General features: G+C 46.6%; 1 protein-coding gene across 4 annotated transcripts in view; it reads right to left on the bottom strand.

The window, feature by feature from the left end:
- Positions 1-16,253, bottom strand: part of PDLIM7 (PDZ and LIM domain 7) — a 52,736-nt gene that overhangs the window by 10,188 nt on the left and 26,295 nt on the right. The window contains exons 3-9 of one of the 4 annotated variants that reach the window (XM_056857202.1): positions 15,126-15,277; positions 12,578-12,608; positions 8,163-8,179; positions 7,380-7,463; positions 6,225-6,379; positions 5,702-5,738; positions 5,242-5,361 (exon numbers count right to left, since the gene is read on the bottom strand). In XM_056857202.1, the coding sequence (XP_056713180.1) occupies positions 5,265-5,361; positions 5,702-5,738; positions 6,225-6,379; positions 7,380-7,463; positions 8,163-8,179; positions 12,578-12,608; positions 15,126-15,277 (573 nt within the window). In that variant the 3' untranslated portion in view covers positions 5,242-5,264. Of the gene's footprint in view, positions 1-426; positions 486-5,241; positions 5,362-5,701; positions 5,739-6,224; positions 6,380-7,379; positions 7,464-8,162; positions 8,180-10,474; positions 10,648-12,577; positions 12,609-15,125; positions 15,278-16,253 lie in introns of those variants that run through there. The other 3 variants (XM_056857193.1, XM_056857179.1, XM_056857186.1) reach the window with 3 other exon arrangements.

Consider the following 16,253-nt stretch of genomic DNA (forward strand, 5'->3'; position numbering starts at 1 on the left):
AAGACCCCAAGAGGTGTCACCATAAGTTGGCTGCGACTTAAAGGCACTTTACACGCACACACAAGAAGCAAGACAGGTACCTTGGCTTTAAAAGGGGATTAGACATATTCACGGAAGAGAAAGTCTATGAATGACTACTAGCCATGGTGATTGAAGGGAGCCTCCATATTCAGAGGCAGTAAGCCTCTGAATATTAGGGCTAGAAGAAAACTTCAGTGGAAGGCCTCAGCCTCTATACCATCTGCGGCCTTCTGGGGCAACTAGCTGGTCCTTGTGTGAAGAAGGATGCTGGACTAGATGGATCACTTGTCTGATCCAGCAGCGATCTTCTTATGCGCGGACCCTGAAAATTTACCCAGCAACCACCCTGCTCAGGGGCTCCACTACAAGCTGCTTTCAACCCCCAGCGCGGTGTTCTCTGCTTACCATATCCAGGATCCACTTGCAAGGCTGGCGCAGAAGACTGATCCGGTATGGAGACCTGGCTACAAAATAACCAATTAGTTCTAAAAACCTGTGCTTCTTCACTCAAGCAGAGACTGGCACCTCATGCAGACTGGGAGATACGAGACCTCAAAATGGCCCAAATCAGGAGAGAAGGACGGCAGAACACAGTAACATTGCGGTAGATGGGCAGCAAAAATGTTCCCTCGCCCACTGTGCAGCAGTGACCCCTACTGGCTGGTTTGGCTGTCCAGGGTGATCAGTGTTAGAATCACTGGCCCTCACACTTGGGTTTGAAGGACCAAACCAGGCTGAGAATATGAGGACACAAGATACTTCCCAGTTATATACTGAGGAAACATTCATTTTCCCTTCTCCCTCCCCTGACTAGGAAGGGCCAAGGATAACAAAGTCTAAAGGAAAGAATCCTCTCCCCCCCTGCAGTGAAGAACCATCCACACGCATTCCTTGGCCCAGCTTGTTCACACCAAAAGGGAAAGGATAGTACAGTGAGCTTTGCACAGAAGCACTAAAACCCTATGCTTAATCCCTCTTGTACAGCCAGGATCTGAGCTGGAAACAGTTAAAAACAGGGACAGGCTTAGTTGGAGAAAGGCCACTGCCTGGCTGCTGTGGTTAAATGACTATGGGTCAACAAGATGAAACAAAATCCTAACAAAACAGAGATGATGCTGATCAAGGAGGCCGACATCTTGAAGGACTTTAAGTTTCTCCACATTTGATAGGGTTCAACTATGGTTGGCAGCTCGGGGTTGGGAAATACCTGGAGGTTTTTGGGGTGGAGCCTGAGGAGGGCGGGGTTTGCGGATGGATTTCAATGCCATAGAGTCCAATTGCCAAAGCGGCCATTTTCTCCAGGGGAGGTGATCTCTATTGGCTGGAGATCAGTTGTAATAGCAGGAGATCTCTAGCTAGTACCTGCAGTTTGGCAACCCTATGTTCAGCTGACCCTTGCTGCCTCAGTTGAAAGGCTAAGGGTTATACTGGACCCAGCATTATTGCAGGATAAGTTAATTGACTTGTAAAAAAAATGCTCTCCTCTGTCGTTACTTGGCTGAGAGGATGGCTCCCTACCTTCAACCCAGACATTCAGGCCCCTGGATTCATGTCACAGTAATCTCAAGGCTAGACTATTGTAATGCACTCAACATGTGAGTGTCCTCGAAGATAACATGGAAATTCCAGCTGATACAAAATGCTGCAGCTCATTTACCATCAGAAGTCAGATGGAGTATGCATATTACACCTATTCTGCAGTCACTCTATTGGTTACCAGTTCGTTCCCAGGTTCAGTTCAAGGGGCTGGTTATTATCTACAAACTCCTTCCTGACCTTGGACCCACACATCTGCAGGACCACCTCTTTTGATAAGCTCTGCTAAGTTTAACTTCTCTGAGCAAAGCCTTTCTGAAGGTGGACAACCCTGTAAAGGGATCAACAGCTGCCCATGTTGTGCATTCTCTGCTGCAACTCCCACCTGATGGAATGGCCTGCCTGTACAGGTCACGAAGGCTATCTTCTATCATTCCACACAATGTGAAAAACAGAATTGTTCAGGAGGGCATTTTTATAAAGGAAGCAGGACTGTAGTTTTAGTGTCTATAGAAATAAAGTAGGTTGTTTGTTAAAAATATTGCAGTGCATATTGTATGTATTTTACTGGCTTTATATTACATTGTGTTCAAAGTCTGTTAGCAGCCAATGGGAAAGATGGACTACAAAAAATTAAATAAAGTTTTGTTTTAGGAAGTCTTCCTTTCTTCTATAATAACATACTGCTTATGGCTGCCTTTCTGGACCTCTGGAGCCAGTTCCTAGATCACACATCACCAAGCAGGTGTCACTGGAACAAATAAGGGCGCTGTGATAAGAACATTAGTGGGAAGGGTTATCACTGTCTCCAAGGTCTCTTGGATCCCTTTCATCTGCTATATGCCAGGTAGTAGTACAGGCCTGCATGAGACACTTAGTATTCTGGTGGGTACCATGAAAGATAAGCAAGGAATGGGATATTATCAGCCACTTCAAGCTGAAGGAACCATCCTTAACCAGGCACTTGAAGTCAAGTAGTCACTTACATTGCCTGTCCACAAATCTGTTCTGTAGTCAGACATTACACAGTACTAGATGTCCACAGCTGCTTATACGGAGAGACTTTGTGCTCATCTCTGGCATAAACTCACACAAGATGGGTGTGCATTTTTTTTAAAATCCATGCTGCCTGAAACACTCTGAACAGTACAAAGCCTACATCTGTTTGAGCCTACAACTCTCTTGCTCCAGCAAGTCCTTCCCACAAAGTATTCCTCTCAGAGGCCTATCCAATCCGTTGACAAATTGCCATCTGAAAATCTTCAGAAGATTTACTTTATGTTTAACCCAGCCTCTGCCTAAAATGTTTCCCCTCCCCTTGTCCTCTTTTCCAAAGGCAACACAAATATTGTCTCTTCTCTGAAACACCGTTTGAAACAGTTTGAAGTTAAGGAGAGAGGAGGATATTGTCAACATACCCAGCTGCACAATAAAAAGGCCCAGGCTGGCTCATGTACAGCTGTAGGAAATGGCACCTCAACTAGACCACGTGGAGCTTAATCCTCAAAAGGTACCTGCTTCAGTGAAACAAGGCAATTGCCTATTCCACATACCTGAGGCTTCCTGGCCTCCCATTTTTAATTTGGTAGGAAAAGCTGAAATGTCACATTAGGAGAATCACACAGTGCAGTTTATTAAAATTGCACTATTTGAAACATGCCCCACATAACCCAAACACACAGATAAGCCCCTCCTTGCATACAGAAAGCTACAATGTCAAGCCTGAAACCTTCTTCCTACCATATTGATTTTGACAATGCAGGGAGAATTTTTGTTGTTGTATGGGAACAGTTAAACATGCAAACTCCCCACCTGCAATCAGAAACAGAGCAGCTCAACAACAGCGGTAGCAACATGGTTCTCTCAGATAGGATGAAAAGGATCTTATATAGAGGTCATGAGGAAGATGGTTTTCTGCAGGCTTCATGAAGCTTGCAAAAATATTCTACTGTGCATGTCTCGCACCTCCAAACATTTTTTTTCAAGATCAAACCAACAGAGAAGAGTTTGGCAAAACTCAAACTGACAGCACAGACAGAAAATGGCTCACACTGCACCATCCTGATCCTTACCCACCACCACATGCCGTGGGGTTGGTGTGAGAATTTCAGGATTCCCTGGGAATTAAGGTATTGAGAGAAGAGGATCCAGTGCTGCACCACAAATAGGCTCCTACTCCCAAAAGAAAGCCAAGTTGCCACCAACTGCAAGCAGAAGTCAAAGTGATCAAGATACTGACTTTGGTCAGCTGCCTCAGACTAAACTGGTAAGAAATGCCACTTACTGCCTCCCCTGCCCACTCCAAAATCCAGCTTCTTCTCCACCACCCACTCTGTAGCATACACAACAAGGAAGACATGAGCCAGTTACGAGAATAGGAACGTTTATTTTGCTACAAAATAGTAAGGTAGTAATCCAGTCTCCATCCAAACAGCAAAATATCAGCGGGGCACATTGGGTCTTAGGCAGCTGAAGGGTGGGTGGATTACAGCACTGTACAGATAGCAGCTGAGTGTTATGTTATGCCGGTAGTCAAAACACTGATATTCTTTGTAGAGAAAGGGGCATGTGAGTTTCCAGCCCCAGGGCAGCAGAAACGAGCACCTTCGGAGATGATGATGATGACTAATTTCTCCAGTCTTCCCCAACCCCAACATAAACATACTGTCAAGTGTCACCCAAGCGCAGGAAGCCTTTTTGCAAACCAGAGGCACACTGAAGTCACCCAGATGTGAGGACGAGGAAACCCCTTATGTTCACCAAGGAGAGCATTCTGCTCTTCTCAGGAGGAGGGAGGACAGCTCTATCATTTAGTTATAGCATTACGGGTGCCAAGGGATGTGTAGAAGTATCCCCTCTCTAAAAGAGGAATATTCTCCCTTGCTTCAAGGTGGGTGGGGCCACAAACAACTCCCAGCCACTGAAAACAAGACAAGGGTGGACAAACCTTGAACAAGTAGAGAGGGAAAAATGTCATTTGCACTGAACAGTTGCTTACAAAGAGGAGGACAAGACTGGCAGGAGAGTAATTTTATTCATTTAATCTCATTTACCTGCTGTTGAGAAACAGGCAAAGGAAAAGTGAGTTAGCAGTGCTGAGGACAGCACACCAGAAAAGGAGCTAAACCCCTCTCAGTGCAGAATGAGAAGGAGTCTTTCCAAAAAACAAGTGGCTGGGAAAGCCCCCCCCCCCCCCCCCGCTGCTCATGAAAGGAGGCTGGTTCCGCCAATCCAAGGGCAGAACAGCTGGCCTCTTCCGAGTAATGCAATCTTGCAGAGGTGGTTTCCACCTCATACATGAAAGCAACAATCAGTGAGCAAAGATCTCTACGGCCACTTCAGGGCCATCTTTCTTTATTTAGAACAGGAAGAACAGCTTCCTAGTGCCAGAACATTTTTAGAGCTGGGGAAAGCCAGCTCTCCTGCCCAGGAGTAAGTCTGGAGCTTGCAACTTATTCTGTACAACAACTCAAGGTGTTGTTACATGAAGCAGAGAGTCACAGGCCTTTCAGCAGGAACCTCCCACCTAATTCAAGTTTCTTCTCATCCAACAGCACAGATCAAACACTACATTCCAGGAGCTGTTGTGGATTTCTAGTTTCATTCAACCGTTAGAAGGAGACAAACAGGAAGTGTGCCCTCCCCACAACATATGCATGCAATAGAGAGAGGCAGAGTCGGAAGAGCAAGGCAAGATCCTATCCTGCTTAGGAGAGCACATTCAGAGAGGTAGCTGATCGCTGGTGGTGCCAGTCGCGCAGGCGAGTGTAACGGGGGCTCTGAAGCTCCGACACAAACTTTTCTCTGGAAAAACAGGAGGAGGGCAGGAAGGACAGACAAGCAGAAGGAGAGAGAGAAAATAGGAGTCAGAAACAGAAATGCAACGTTTACACTCTCAAGCTACTGGAACAGCCACACACGAAGAATCCAGACACACCAGGAAGAATGTTTCCACCCCCCTCCCCCTAGGAAGCGCTGAGTGGTGCCATTACCCTGGCCAGGCCACCCACAGCCGCTGAGCAGCAGGGCTGCCAACTGAACAACTGCCTTAACTTCCACTATGTAGCACTTCTAGGGAGGAAAGCTACCGGAGTGCAGGGGCGAAAATCCCACAGTCTCCTAGCCCTGCACAGGCACGTCTTACCTGGCTTTCCTAATATGTTCATCGTCTGGGTCTTGCACTGGCAACAGCAAAAGGAAAGGAGAAAGAAGATCATGGTCGGAACCAGCCAAGCTGCTTTAAGGTTTCTTAACAGAGGAAAAGAAAGAACAACCCAAGGCAGAAGACCAGCGCTGTTCCCTAGAGGGCACAGGGCCTGGGCATGTGCCATGTCTGCAGGGAGGCAGAACAAGGCTCTTGCTGAGCTGTGCATGAACGCACAACCTGAATGAGGCCAACGGAGTGTCCTGGGGGAGAATGCTCCGGACTCTGGCTGCAGGGCCATCCTACGTAACAGCCCTCAAAAGCTGGTTGGCGCTAACTGGGCCACAGAGTACTCGTGGAAAAAGAGCTGCTTTGGCCCAATCTCCCAGACTCCAAAGCAACATCCCCCCACCCCACCCAAAGCAGATGGTGCAGAGTGCTTGCTACTTCCTGCTGCTTCAGCCACCGACAGGGGACAAGAGGGGAGCATGCTCAAAGCGGTCCCCACGGAAGGGGCACTTACTAAATTCTGTGCCTGTGAGATGGGCCAGAATGCGGAAAGAACGGGACTGGGTGGTGCCAGTCCGTGGCCGCCAGTCTTCCGTGTCCTCAATAAGTCTCTTTTTGCTGGAGTCATTGGGGAGGAAGGCCGGGAGGCTCACCAGCCGCAGAGAGTGCCTACGGACACAGACAAGGGCGCTCAGCCAGGGCTGCACTAGAATGGGCAGCTGCCAGGCACACACACACACACGCTGCACCAAGCATAGAGCCCACAACGTGAGCGCCTGCAAGCTAGCCACAACCGGGAGACGGCCATGATTTCATAACTCTGAAGGTCAGAATAAATAACCGCATTCAAGTAAACTGCCCTGCAGTAGCAGTGAGGAGTCTCTTACATCCTTCCCCATCACTCTCTTGTCTTGGGTCATTAATTGTACTTATCCTAAGACACTGCTTAAAAGAGTATCTGCTCTGCAAATGAGAGAGAATCCATACACACTCCAAACTGGAGTCACAAGGAAATTTCCAAAGCCTTGAACACAAGCACAGGCTTCCTTATATCACTAGAGCACTGGACTGATATGGACTGGTCTGATAACCCAGGTTCACTTTCTCGCTTTTTAAGTAAGACCAAGAAAAAACTCTGCCAGACGCTGCCATAGTAAGAACACAGGAATACTCCTGGCCGGATTAGACCACAAGGCCCACATGATTCCAACATTCCTTTCTAACAGATGCCCCTGGAAAGCTGAAGAAGGGCATGAAGCAATGTCCGTGGTCCGGGGCATCTGGTCCTCGGAGGTACACTGCCTCTGAACGTGGAGCTCTTTTGAGCTATTGTGGCTAACTGCAACTGTTAGACCTAATTTAGAGCAGACAACACCAGAGCTAGATGGACTGATGCTGTGATATAAATGTAGCATCATATATCCTTTAATCTTTAACACATGCTCCCAAATGCAGTACTGTTGCAGTTATCTGTAATGAAGGTTTTCGGCATCCTAACCTACAAGTCTGAATTCTAGCTCTGGCAGTGGTAGAGGCAGCTCCTCTTCACTTTCATGGCTGCACAGCAACCTCATAGAAGTGGATATTCACACTCAGAGAAGCAACGTAGCATGCAAGAAACACAGCAAAATATCTCAAGATGCTGCTACTATTTGTTCCAAAATCTTACGCGTCCTCCAGGTAGTAGTCACCATAATCAGGCACAGGATTGCTTTGGGGTGGAGCCTTCACTTCAGGGGGCTGAGCAATAACTCTGAGGCCAAGAGTATCAAGAGAAAGAGTCAGGCAAGAAATACCACCCCACCACAGGAAAGCAGAATAAAGAGTCAAACCTCTGCCTAGCAGACAATATGACTGGAAGCCCCAGCTGTTTGACTGCAGTAAAGAAGACAAAACACAGTGCCAATTTGGCACCTCTCCCTCCCTCTTATCTGGTCAGGCAATAACACACTCTCTGGAGTGGATTATGACTGTCCCTCTTGTGCGGAAGTACCAGAAGAAGAGTTCTCAGAAAAGAAACAGCAGCCTTTAACTTCTGGCAGCAACTATGATTCACTTAGCTCCTTCCTTCCCCAAACATGCCTCATCAGAGAAGTCAAAATACTGTATCCACTCAGAAGAATTCTAGCACATCCTAGTCAAGAAGGCTCAAACTTTGCCCTTCAGGAGACCAGAAGCCCACCTTCATCTTCATCCTGGGCCTTGAAGTTGCCTGACCTCTCCTTCCTCCCAAATACAGGGACAACCACAATTCCCAAGCCACACTTATATTAGGGCTACCACCTACCCAACCACTCTTTCCTTTGCTATGTCAAGACAGCAAATGCAAAATTAGTGAAGCCACAAACATGACAGGGAACTAATAATCATAGAGAACTAGGTTTAGGTCACACAAAAGTTAACAAAGTTATGGCAGACATGGAAGAACAGAAGAGGCAAAAAGCTTACTAACTTTTCGGGGTTCTGCACCTGCAAGAAAGAGAAAAGGGGAAGAAAAGATAGACAGGAAAGACAAGGAGAGGTTAGAGCCAATAGACAATGATAAGATGCTTCCATATCCTGTTGGGGAAGAAAACTCCCGGCATAACTAAATTTCCTGCTACACCATCCATGCTTCCAAACCAGTACCAAGGTTAGGAAAATATTTTAAAAGCCAATTGTCCGGACATGCATAGTAAAGCTTCAGTCAACCTCTCTGTAAGGAAAGGACCAGACCCCTTTCCCAAACAAAATCAAGAACCAGCTTAACTACACACATGCCATTCTGCTGAGAGGAAGCTCATGGAAGCCTGATTTTGCTGGGAGCTCTGCAAAGACAGAGGAATGTGCTCAGACAGGGCTTACCCTTCTCCTGCTTCACTATAAATCACAGACCCAATTTCTAAAGGGACAACATGGTGTACTAAGTGGTACAGAAGAACTATGTCCCATCATCACTCCTGCAAGCATGCAGATTACATCCACTACTGTGGCTCCATCTGCAGTGTCCAAATGACTGGAGACTCACAGCCCTTTCCTGAAGGGGGGATGGATGTGCTGTGGCAGGGAGCAGCGCAGCCACGGCCCCTCCACAGAGGCTTCCCAGCCACCGCAGAGAAAATAAAACAATTTAAAATGTAATATGAGGGAAATGCCCCCGAAGGAAGCAAGGCTGCAACTCAGGGGGGCTGCAACTCAGGGGGGCGTTCCCAGGACAAAAGGGGTTAGGATGCTGCCTAAAGGCAGCCCTAACCTCTGGAAAGCCCCCACACACACCAGCATGGCTTACCAGAGCCAGAGTGAATGCCCCCCCATACCAGCGTACGTGCCCCTTATCCAGGGATAAATGGGCACTTATGTCAACGCGGGGTCACGCCAGCTCCTATGCCAATTCGCCCCCCCTTCAGGATTGCACTCAGTGTATACTGTGGGGTTAAGAGTTGTATCAAAGCACATCTAGTACTATTAGAACACCCTCAGGACACCCAACTAAAAGCTGACAGAACAGCCTCAGGGCACCTAACTAAAAATAGTTGTCTATTAAAAAAAGCAGTATTTTCAGCAACATTCCAAGCCTAGAGAGGTGAGCAATGACTTATACGTAGTCAGACACAAGAAGGGCATATTGTCAGAAGCACCTGGTCAGGGATGCAAATTACATTACTTCTTTTGTAGCACAGTTTGGTTTACAAACATTTGTGGAACAAAATCAGAGCAGCCTTGCTCAATTTCAGTGCACCCAGAATGCATCCCAATTTCATAAGGCAAAGGGTCACCAACAGTGCATATGATGCAACATGCTGCATATGTAGCATGACCTGTGTTTGGAAACCAAAGGGACTGTATTCATCTTAGCTTATAGGATGGCCCACTCCATGTACACATATGGTCCCATTCCATACAATTTTGCACAGATATAAGCCTGTGGCTTCCACAGACTGCCCATCGAAACCTTTTCCAGGAGGGCTCCTCCATTTACATGCCTGCAGGTGGCCGGCAATTAAAGAAGTCAGCATTGGGGGTTATCAAATCACCACTCAGGTGATGAAGCTCAGCGAACCAGTTGCTCTTTCAGCCTGACCTACGACACAGGGTTATGAGGAAAAAACCTGGGCTAATTCCATACAGGTATTCTACCCTAAGCTCCTTAGATGAAGGGTGGGATATAAATGCAGCAAATGACCAAAAGGAACAGTCAGCTTGGTGCACGATGGTGTTGGGACCGGGGACCCAAGAAGCTTTTGAACACTTTGTTGTAAGGAATAGCCTATTGGAAAGCACTGTGAAGAGCAGAGGGTGCAGAATGCCACCGGTGGATCCATAAAGAATCACATTAGTGCCGAGGTACTATCACACAGACTGCTGGTACTTAGCACCATGTTCTTGACTGTTGCTTAGGATTTTGTACAGAAGATGCAAAAGGAGACTAAAAAGGGGGAGGGGACATGACGGAAGACTGGCTGCCAAGTCTTGATTTCAATCTTGCAGCTTAGACCGAAAATTCCACAGCAGGACAGTTGCATGTAGTCATTGCAATGTTAGCTCCAGCCACCAGAGGTCACTGCAACACCAGCTGTTTAAGCTCTACCTCCAATTCAGAGATAAGGGGAAGCCGCCAACACCCACCCACGGCCCACCCTTGAAGTCACACGTGCAGAGTATGGGCAGACAGGAGGGTGTGTAGACAGGATACTGTGCCAGAGCTCTACAGTGACGCCCCTCTACCCTACCCGCATCCCACCTCCAAAGCCATTATCCAGGGTGACTAAATGCACAGCAACATACCCATTGTGCTGTGTGGTGCAGACAGACGCTGGGGGTGTGTACGGCACGGGTTTCATCACCAGCCCAGGCGGGGAGTTTGGAACAGAAGTGGTCCCAAAAGGCCGGGCTGTTTTGTTGAGGGCATTGCTGGGAGCAAAGTTATATTTCGGGAGCTCAGAGGAAGGGAGTGAGTCCTGAGCGGAAGACAAAACACACACAACACCCAAGCTGATGCAGTAGGCTGCATGCGAGAGCACCCAACTGCCAGGTAGTGCCAGAGGCCGCAGTGCCTGTGATGGAAGCCAGGTTGTAGTCAGGCTACAGGAATATCTGACTAAGTCCCAGGCAATCGCTTCAGCCACCAACACTGCTGGCCAGCTGCAGCCAAAACAGGCACCAATGCCACATGTGTGCTCAGTGCCTACGTAATCTACACAAAACAGGAATCCCCCCCCATTCAGCACCACCCCCACTGACAAGCAGAGCACAAGTGAACACTCCAGAACAGTGCAAGGGATTTGGGGAGGGGGGTGCTAGGCAGTTTGCCTGGGCACATGCTGTGACATTAAATAGCAAAACACAAACAAACCATGCATATAAATTTCTCCACCTGCCACTCTTTGCTCACCTAGTTCCTTTCCCTCCACTGACCACGCTAAAAAGTTAGCAGGGACACTCCCAAGTAGAGAGTAAAACAGTAGAGCTAGAAGACAGCCCTGCAATGAGCTTGGAAAACCTGTTTTCTGTGCACGTTCTGACCGCCTGGGGGTTCCACACTGCCCTAAAGCCAGGGTAACCATTTAAAGGCCGGACACTGTACTGGGAAAGTGGACGCTTAAGGCAACGAGGTGGATTTGCTGCTCCAACTCGGTTAAGGCTGGCAGCTCCAGGAGCCCCACCTTGCCTCCAACACAGTCTTATTACTGACACACATCTATTCCAGGTCCTGGAAGGCTAATGGCAAGAAATAAGCCACCAAAAGTTAGGGGGTTGGGGGTTGGGAAAGGACAGCATCAGTGCCTCCTTTAGCTCTAGTTTATAAGCAGAGAAACAAGAACACTTTGGCCCTCAGGAGGTGGTGGACTGTCCTTCCCTGGAGGTTTTTAAGCAGAGGCTAGATGGCCATCTGTCAGCAATGTTGATGATATGATCTTAGGCGGATCATAAGAGGGAGGGCTCAACAAGACAGAAGAAGGTAGCTTAAATTTTAAACACTTATTAATTATAGTTAATGTATAGAGATTTAGGTGTTTTACTTTTTGCTAATGCTGTGTATTAACAAATTGTGTGCAGGTGTGTATGATGAGATGTCCTTGCCCGTAAAATGGAGTACAGTGCAATAGCCATGTATTTAGACAAGGATTTATCACCTTGGATCAGAGATGTGCTGTATTATAATGGTGATATCCAATAATTTTAATATGGCTGGAAATATGTCAACTGTTGCTGGTCTTTGACCATAAATAAACTTGATTTGATAGGGAGGGCATCTGGGCCATCTTCTGGGCATGGCGTAGGGGTCACTGGGGGTGAGGGAGGGAGGTAGTTGTGCATTTCCTGCATTGTGCAGGGTGTTGGACTAGATGACCTTGGTGGTCTCTTCCAACTCTATGATTCTGTGACCCAGGTAAGAAGCTTAATTAACTCCAGGAAAAAGGCTCACTCAAAGAGAGAGATGTCATCAAAACAAGGTGGGAGAGGGAAGGTAGTAATAGGTACCTGGAAATGTATCGTTCAAGAAACTGAGAAGCATTTCAGTCCATCTCAGTTCTGTGAAGGACTGTCTGAGTTGGAATTTCTGCCTTAAGCTGAGAAGTGGAGTCACTGCATCTCTCTCCCCACCCCCCCGGCTATGTAACTATAACTGGTATTAAATATTCCCTCCAAGAAGTGAGATGCAGCCTAACATAAGTTGAGTTTTTATCATGTAGTTTTTAACATTAAGTATTCTCTTCACCTGGTACAATATCTTTGTTTCACTTAAACCTAAGAGCCCCTGACAAATTAGGGCTGCCCAGCAACATGCCTTCCATCTGTCTCACAACTCTCCTGTACAACTGGCCTGACCGCTACCCTTTTATGTTGGCAAGAACTGACCCCCCAAAGGAGCAATGAAGCACGTACCTTCTGAGGTTTGCCTAGCAGGTTTTGGACTCTGCAAGAGAAAAGAAAAACTGCTGTTAGTGGGAAGGACAGGGATTGCCCTGGGACGGAATTACAGACAGAATTCTGCAAACTGAACTTTTCCTTTCAGAGTTCTGTACTGGGGAGAGGCAAATACAGGAGCAGAGCAACAGCCTGATCCCTTCCATGCCAAGAAACACTAGAAGGGTAGCAAAAGATGCTTCTAGAAGAATTATGATGATCAGTGCCTACACCCTCATAAATTTACACAAAGGATTAGCCATGCAGTTTCAGTGACTGAATTAGTCTTATCCATCTAGCCCAGAAACTCTTACACTGCAGAATTAAAATCCAAAATTCTCTCATGTCAACTTTTACCCTGGACACTGTTACTCACTTCATGTCATTCTGGGGTAATCATCAATCCCCAAGTTTCTGCATATTTCCTCCCACCTCCCACAATCCAGTCAGCAACCATTGCTCTGTAAGTCAGTCTGCAAAAGGCAGACTAGAAGGTAACAGAAGGGACAACATGAAATTAGTCTGAATCAGACAAGGCAAAAGATTCACTGTGCTTTCTGGATAAGATTGGGGATCTTTAGATCCTGATTTAAATGGCAAGGGAGAAGAACTTGCCTGTGTAACTTCGCATAGGCCCAAGCCCTCAGTTTAAACTAAACATTATCTGTGCAAAGCAACTGTGCATAGTTTGTTAGCATGCCAGCAGAACACCTGCCCAGGCTGTGGATTTCTGGCAGGTTAAATAAGAACATGGAGCAGCTTTGCACACATGGACATCCAGTTTAAATAAGGCACTAAGTTCACTAAATCCATGCAAAGTCACACAGGTATATTCTGCCCCGTCAGCATTGGGCCTAAAAACAGATATAGAAATGTTTTAATTATAGAGTCATGTTTTGGCTGTGAAATTTCTATATCAGCAACATTCTTATGTGTTCAGAGTCTACAAATTCCAGGCTAAGCTACCTCATTTTCAGTTTGTCAAAGTATTTCGATTCCACATCGGTTTTCTCCTATGAGGAGTCCAGACATCTCCCTGAAGACTATACCCTAAGGACAGCTTCTCCTGTTTGCTCATGCAACTCAGACTTGAACCCTTGGTGTAACTGGCAATTTAACTTGCGCTCTTTGTCTGGCTCTCCCTCACACGCATTTATTACATCATGAGACTCTTGACCTCACAGTCCTCTTCCACAGAAGGGTGTGCCAACCACCTGGGCCAAGCTGGCAATAGAGGACAGCTGTCCCATATTCCCAGCTATGAAAGGCATCATACTGCCTGACATAGCCTAGGCCAGCAGCCTTCAGCCTTTACAAACGCAGGACCCACACTACATGGAATCGGCTGAGCTGCAAGCACACGACAATCGCATGATACCAGAACCATCTGACAAGGAGACAAGGGGCCAGAATGATGACCTCAGTGGTGTCAAGGCCAGGACCACAGGCAGCACAACAACAGAAGTTGACAGAGAAAACACACCAGGTGGTGTACCACAGCGAAGAACAAGAGGAGTATGGAGGACTCCTCAATACTGCTGAACTGCTGCCTTGCTGCTCATCTTAGCACATATTCAGGAGCAACAGCACTCTTGCTCTCTACATGCACCCACTAGCATGTGGTGTGCCCATCAGCAAAAACAAAAAAACGCAGCTCTAGAGGGACATGTCACCCCCAGCACTTCACCTGAGAATCCCAACCCATGGGTTGAAGGCCACTGGTCTAGACTAGGGCTTCTTAAACTTTTTCCACTCACGACCCCTTTTCACCCAAGAATTTTTTACACGGCCTCTGGTACATAGGAATATAAAATGTGTATACAAATCAAACATTTACTGATAATAAATCATAAAGAATTAAAAAAAAACAATTTAAAACAGAAACCTTTTACTGTTGCCAATTTTTTTGCGACCCCAACATTCACTTACAGTTTAAGAAGCTTTGGTCTAGACAACCTGGCAACAACAGACTACCATTTAGCCTACGATTTCCACTATAGAGGCAGATAATGAACTGGTTACCATGCTAGCATTTTTATTTTCACATGAGCCTGACTTTGTCTCTTCTTCGGTTTCCCCCCATCAATCTTGATGCTAAGAATATTCTAGAGTTCTGCCTTGAGGATTCAGAAGCTCTGGTTTAAATCCTGTTAAGCCTCCTAACATTTTGTTCTATAATTTCTAGACTTGATTTTGAAGGAAGAGTGGCTGTGGGTTAAGAGGCCCTCTGTGTTAAAACAAAAAAAGGATGCTTATATTTTACATTAGTACTAGGTGGTCTTATTGATGACAGCAAGGTGCCCTTACCCGCCTGGATGTAGGCAATTCCCCTTCAATTAGACACACTGTGAAAAGGGATTAAGCCTTTTGATGTACTTGTGTGCCAAAGTCACCCCAAGGACCGTGAGCATGAAAGAAGCATCTTGGCTCAATTAGATGAGCTTCTAGTTGTGCAATGCACCTTATATTCACTTTACCTCCTCAACTCAAAATGGTTCTACCCTTGGAAGCACCCAGAGGCTCTTACCTGCTTAGGCTCAAGGCAAGCTTATCCCCGCAGGCCCGGATCTTGTTCTGTGCTTCGATATGAGTCAAGGTGCTGGTGTTCTCCCCGTCGATGCTTAGCACCCAGTCACCCGTCCCCACACCTGCCTGGACTGCCTTGCCCCCAGGGGTAAGCTGCAAAGGGAAGGCGAAGAAGAGTAATGATACAGACGGCAAGAACCCCAGCATCCACCTTATAGCAAGTTCTGGAGTAGCAACATCGGACCTGGCTCCATCTCTCTTAATTCTCCTGTGACTGAAAAAAAAATGAAACAATAAAGAAGCCATTGTTGATCACTCCAGAAATGGAAACACTGCAACACCAGTCTTTGGAAACAGCGTGGTGTAATGGTGAGACCGGAACTGGGAAACCCTGGTTCAAATCCTACTCCAGTCCATGAAACTAACGGGGCAGCCTTGGCCCAATCCCCACCTTTCAGCTTAATTTACCTCCCAGACAAGACTAAAATGCCTCTCTGAGCTCCATGATGGATAAGTTTTATTTATTTACTTTATTTATAGTCCACCTTTCTCACTGGGACTCTAGGCGGATTACACCAAGTGAGTCAATACAATCAACAAGATGAGACATTCAATAAACAATGAAACAGAAACTGGGTTGAACATCCAACCAGAAGTCTAAAAACAGAACTAAAGCAAAGCATAAGCATTAACAGGACACATTAAATGATGCAAAAATTACGCAACGGGAGCCAACCCACAGCAAACTATACACAGTAGTACAGACCACAGTCCCCAATAATTTATCCAAGTAAGTTTGTGAAGCCTTTCATAACAGTGCTACCCTACTGCCTACATAGTAACGCCCTCGTGAATAATTCAGTTTTGAGATACACTTTCCCTGCATAAGACTTGGCTTCACTGTGCTCAGCGCCATTAGAAGAAACTGCTCTGCTCCATTAGCACACACACTGGGCCCCAAAGAGGCTCCTCACACTTTGCTGATTATCAATGAGTCATCTGTTAAGCCTGATGTAAACAGTACCGCTTCCATGAGTCAGTCATCTTTTTCACACATCTTCATACTACTCTTTTCACTGGGAACCACTCACATGTAGTTACATTCTGGATTAACACAGTCCTGCAGCAT

This window comes from Euleptes europaea, chromosome 1 (genome assembly GCF_029931775.1).
Source record: "Euleptes europaea isolate rEulEur1 chromosome 1, rEulEur1.hap1, whole genome shotgun sequence".
Classification (NCBI taxonomy): Eukaryota; Metazoa; Chordata; class Lepidosauria; order Squamata; family Sphaerodactylidae; genus Euleptes; species Euleptes europaea.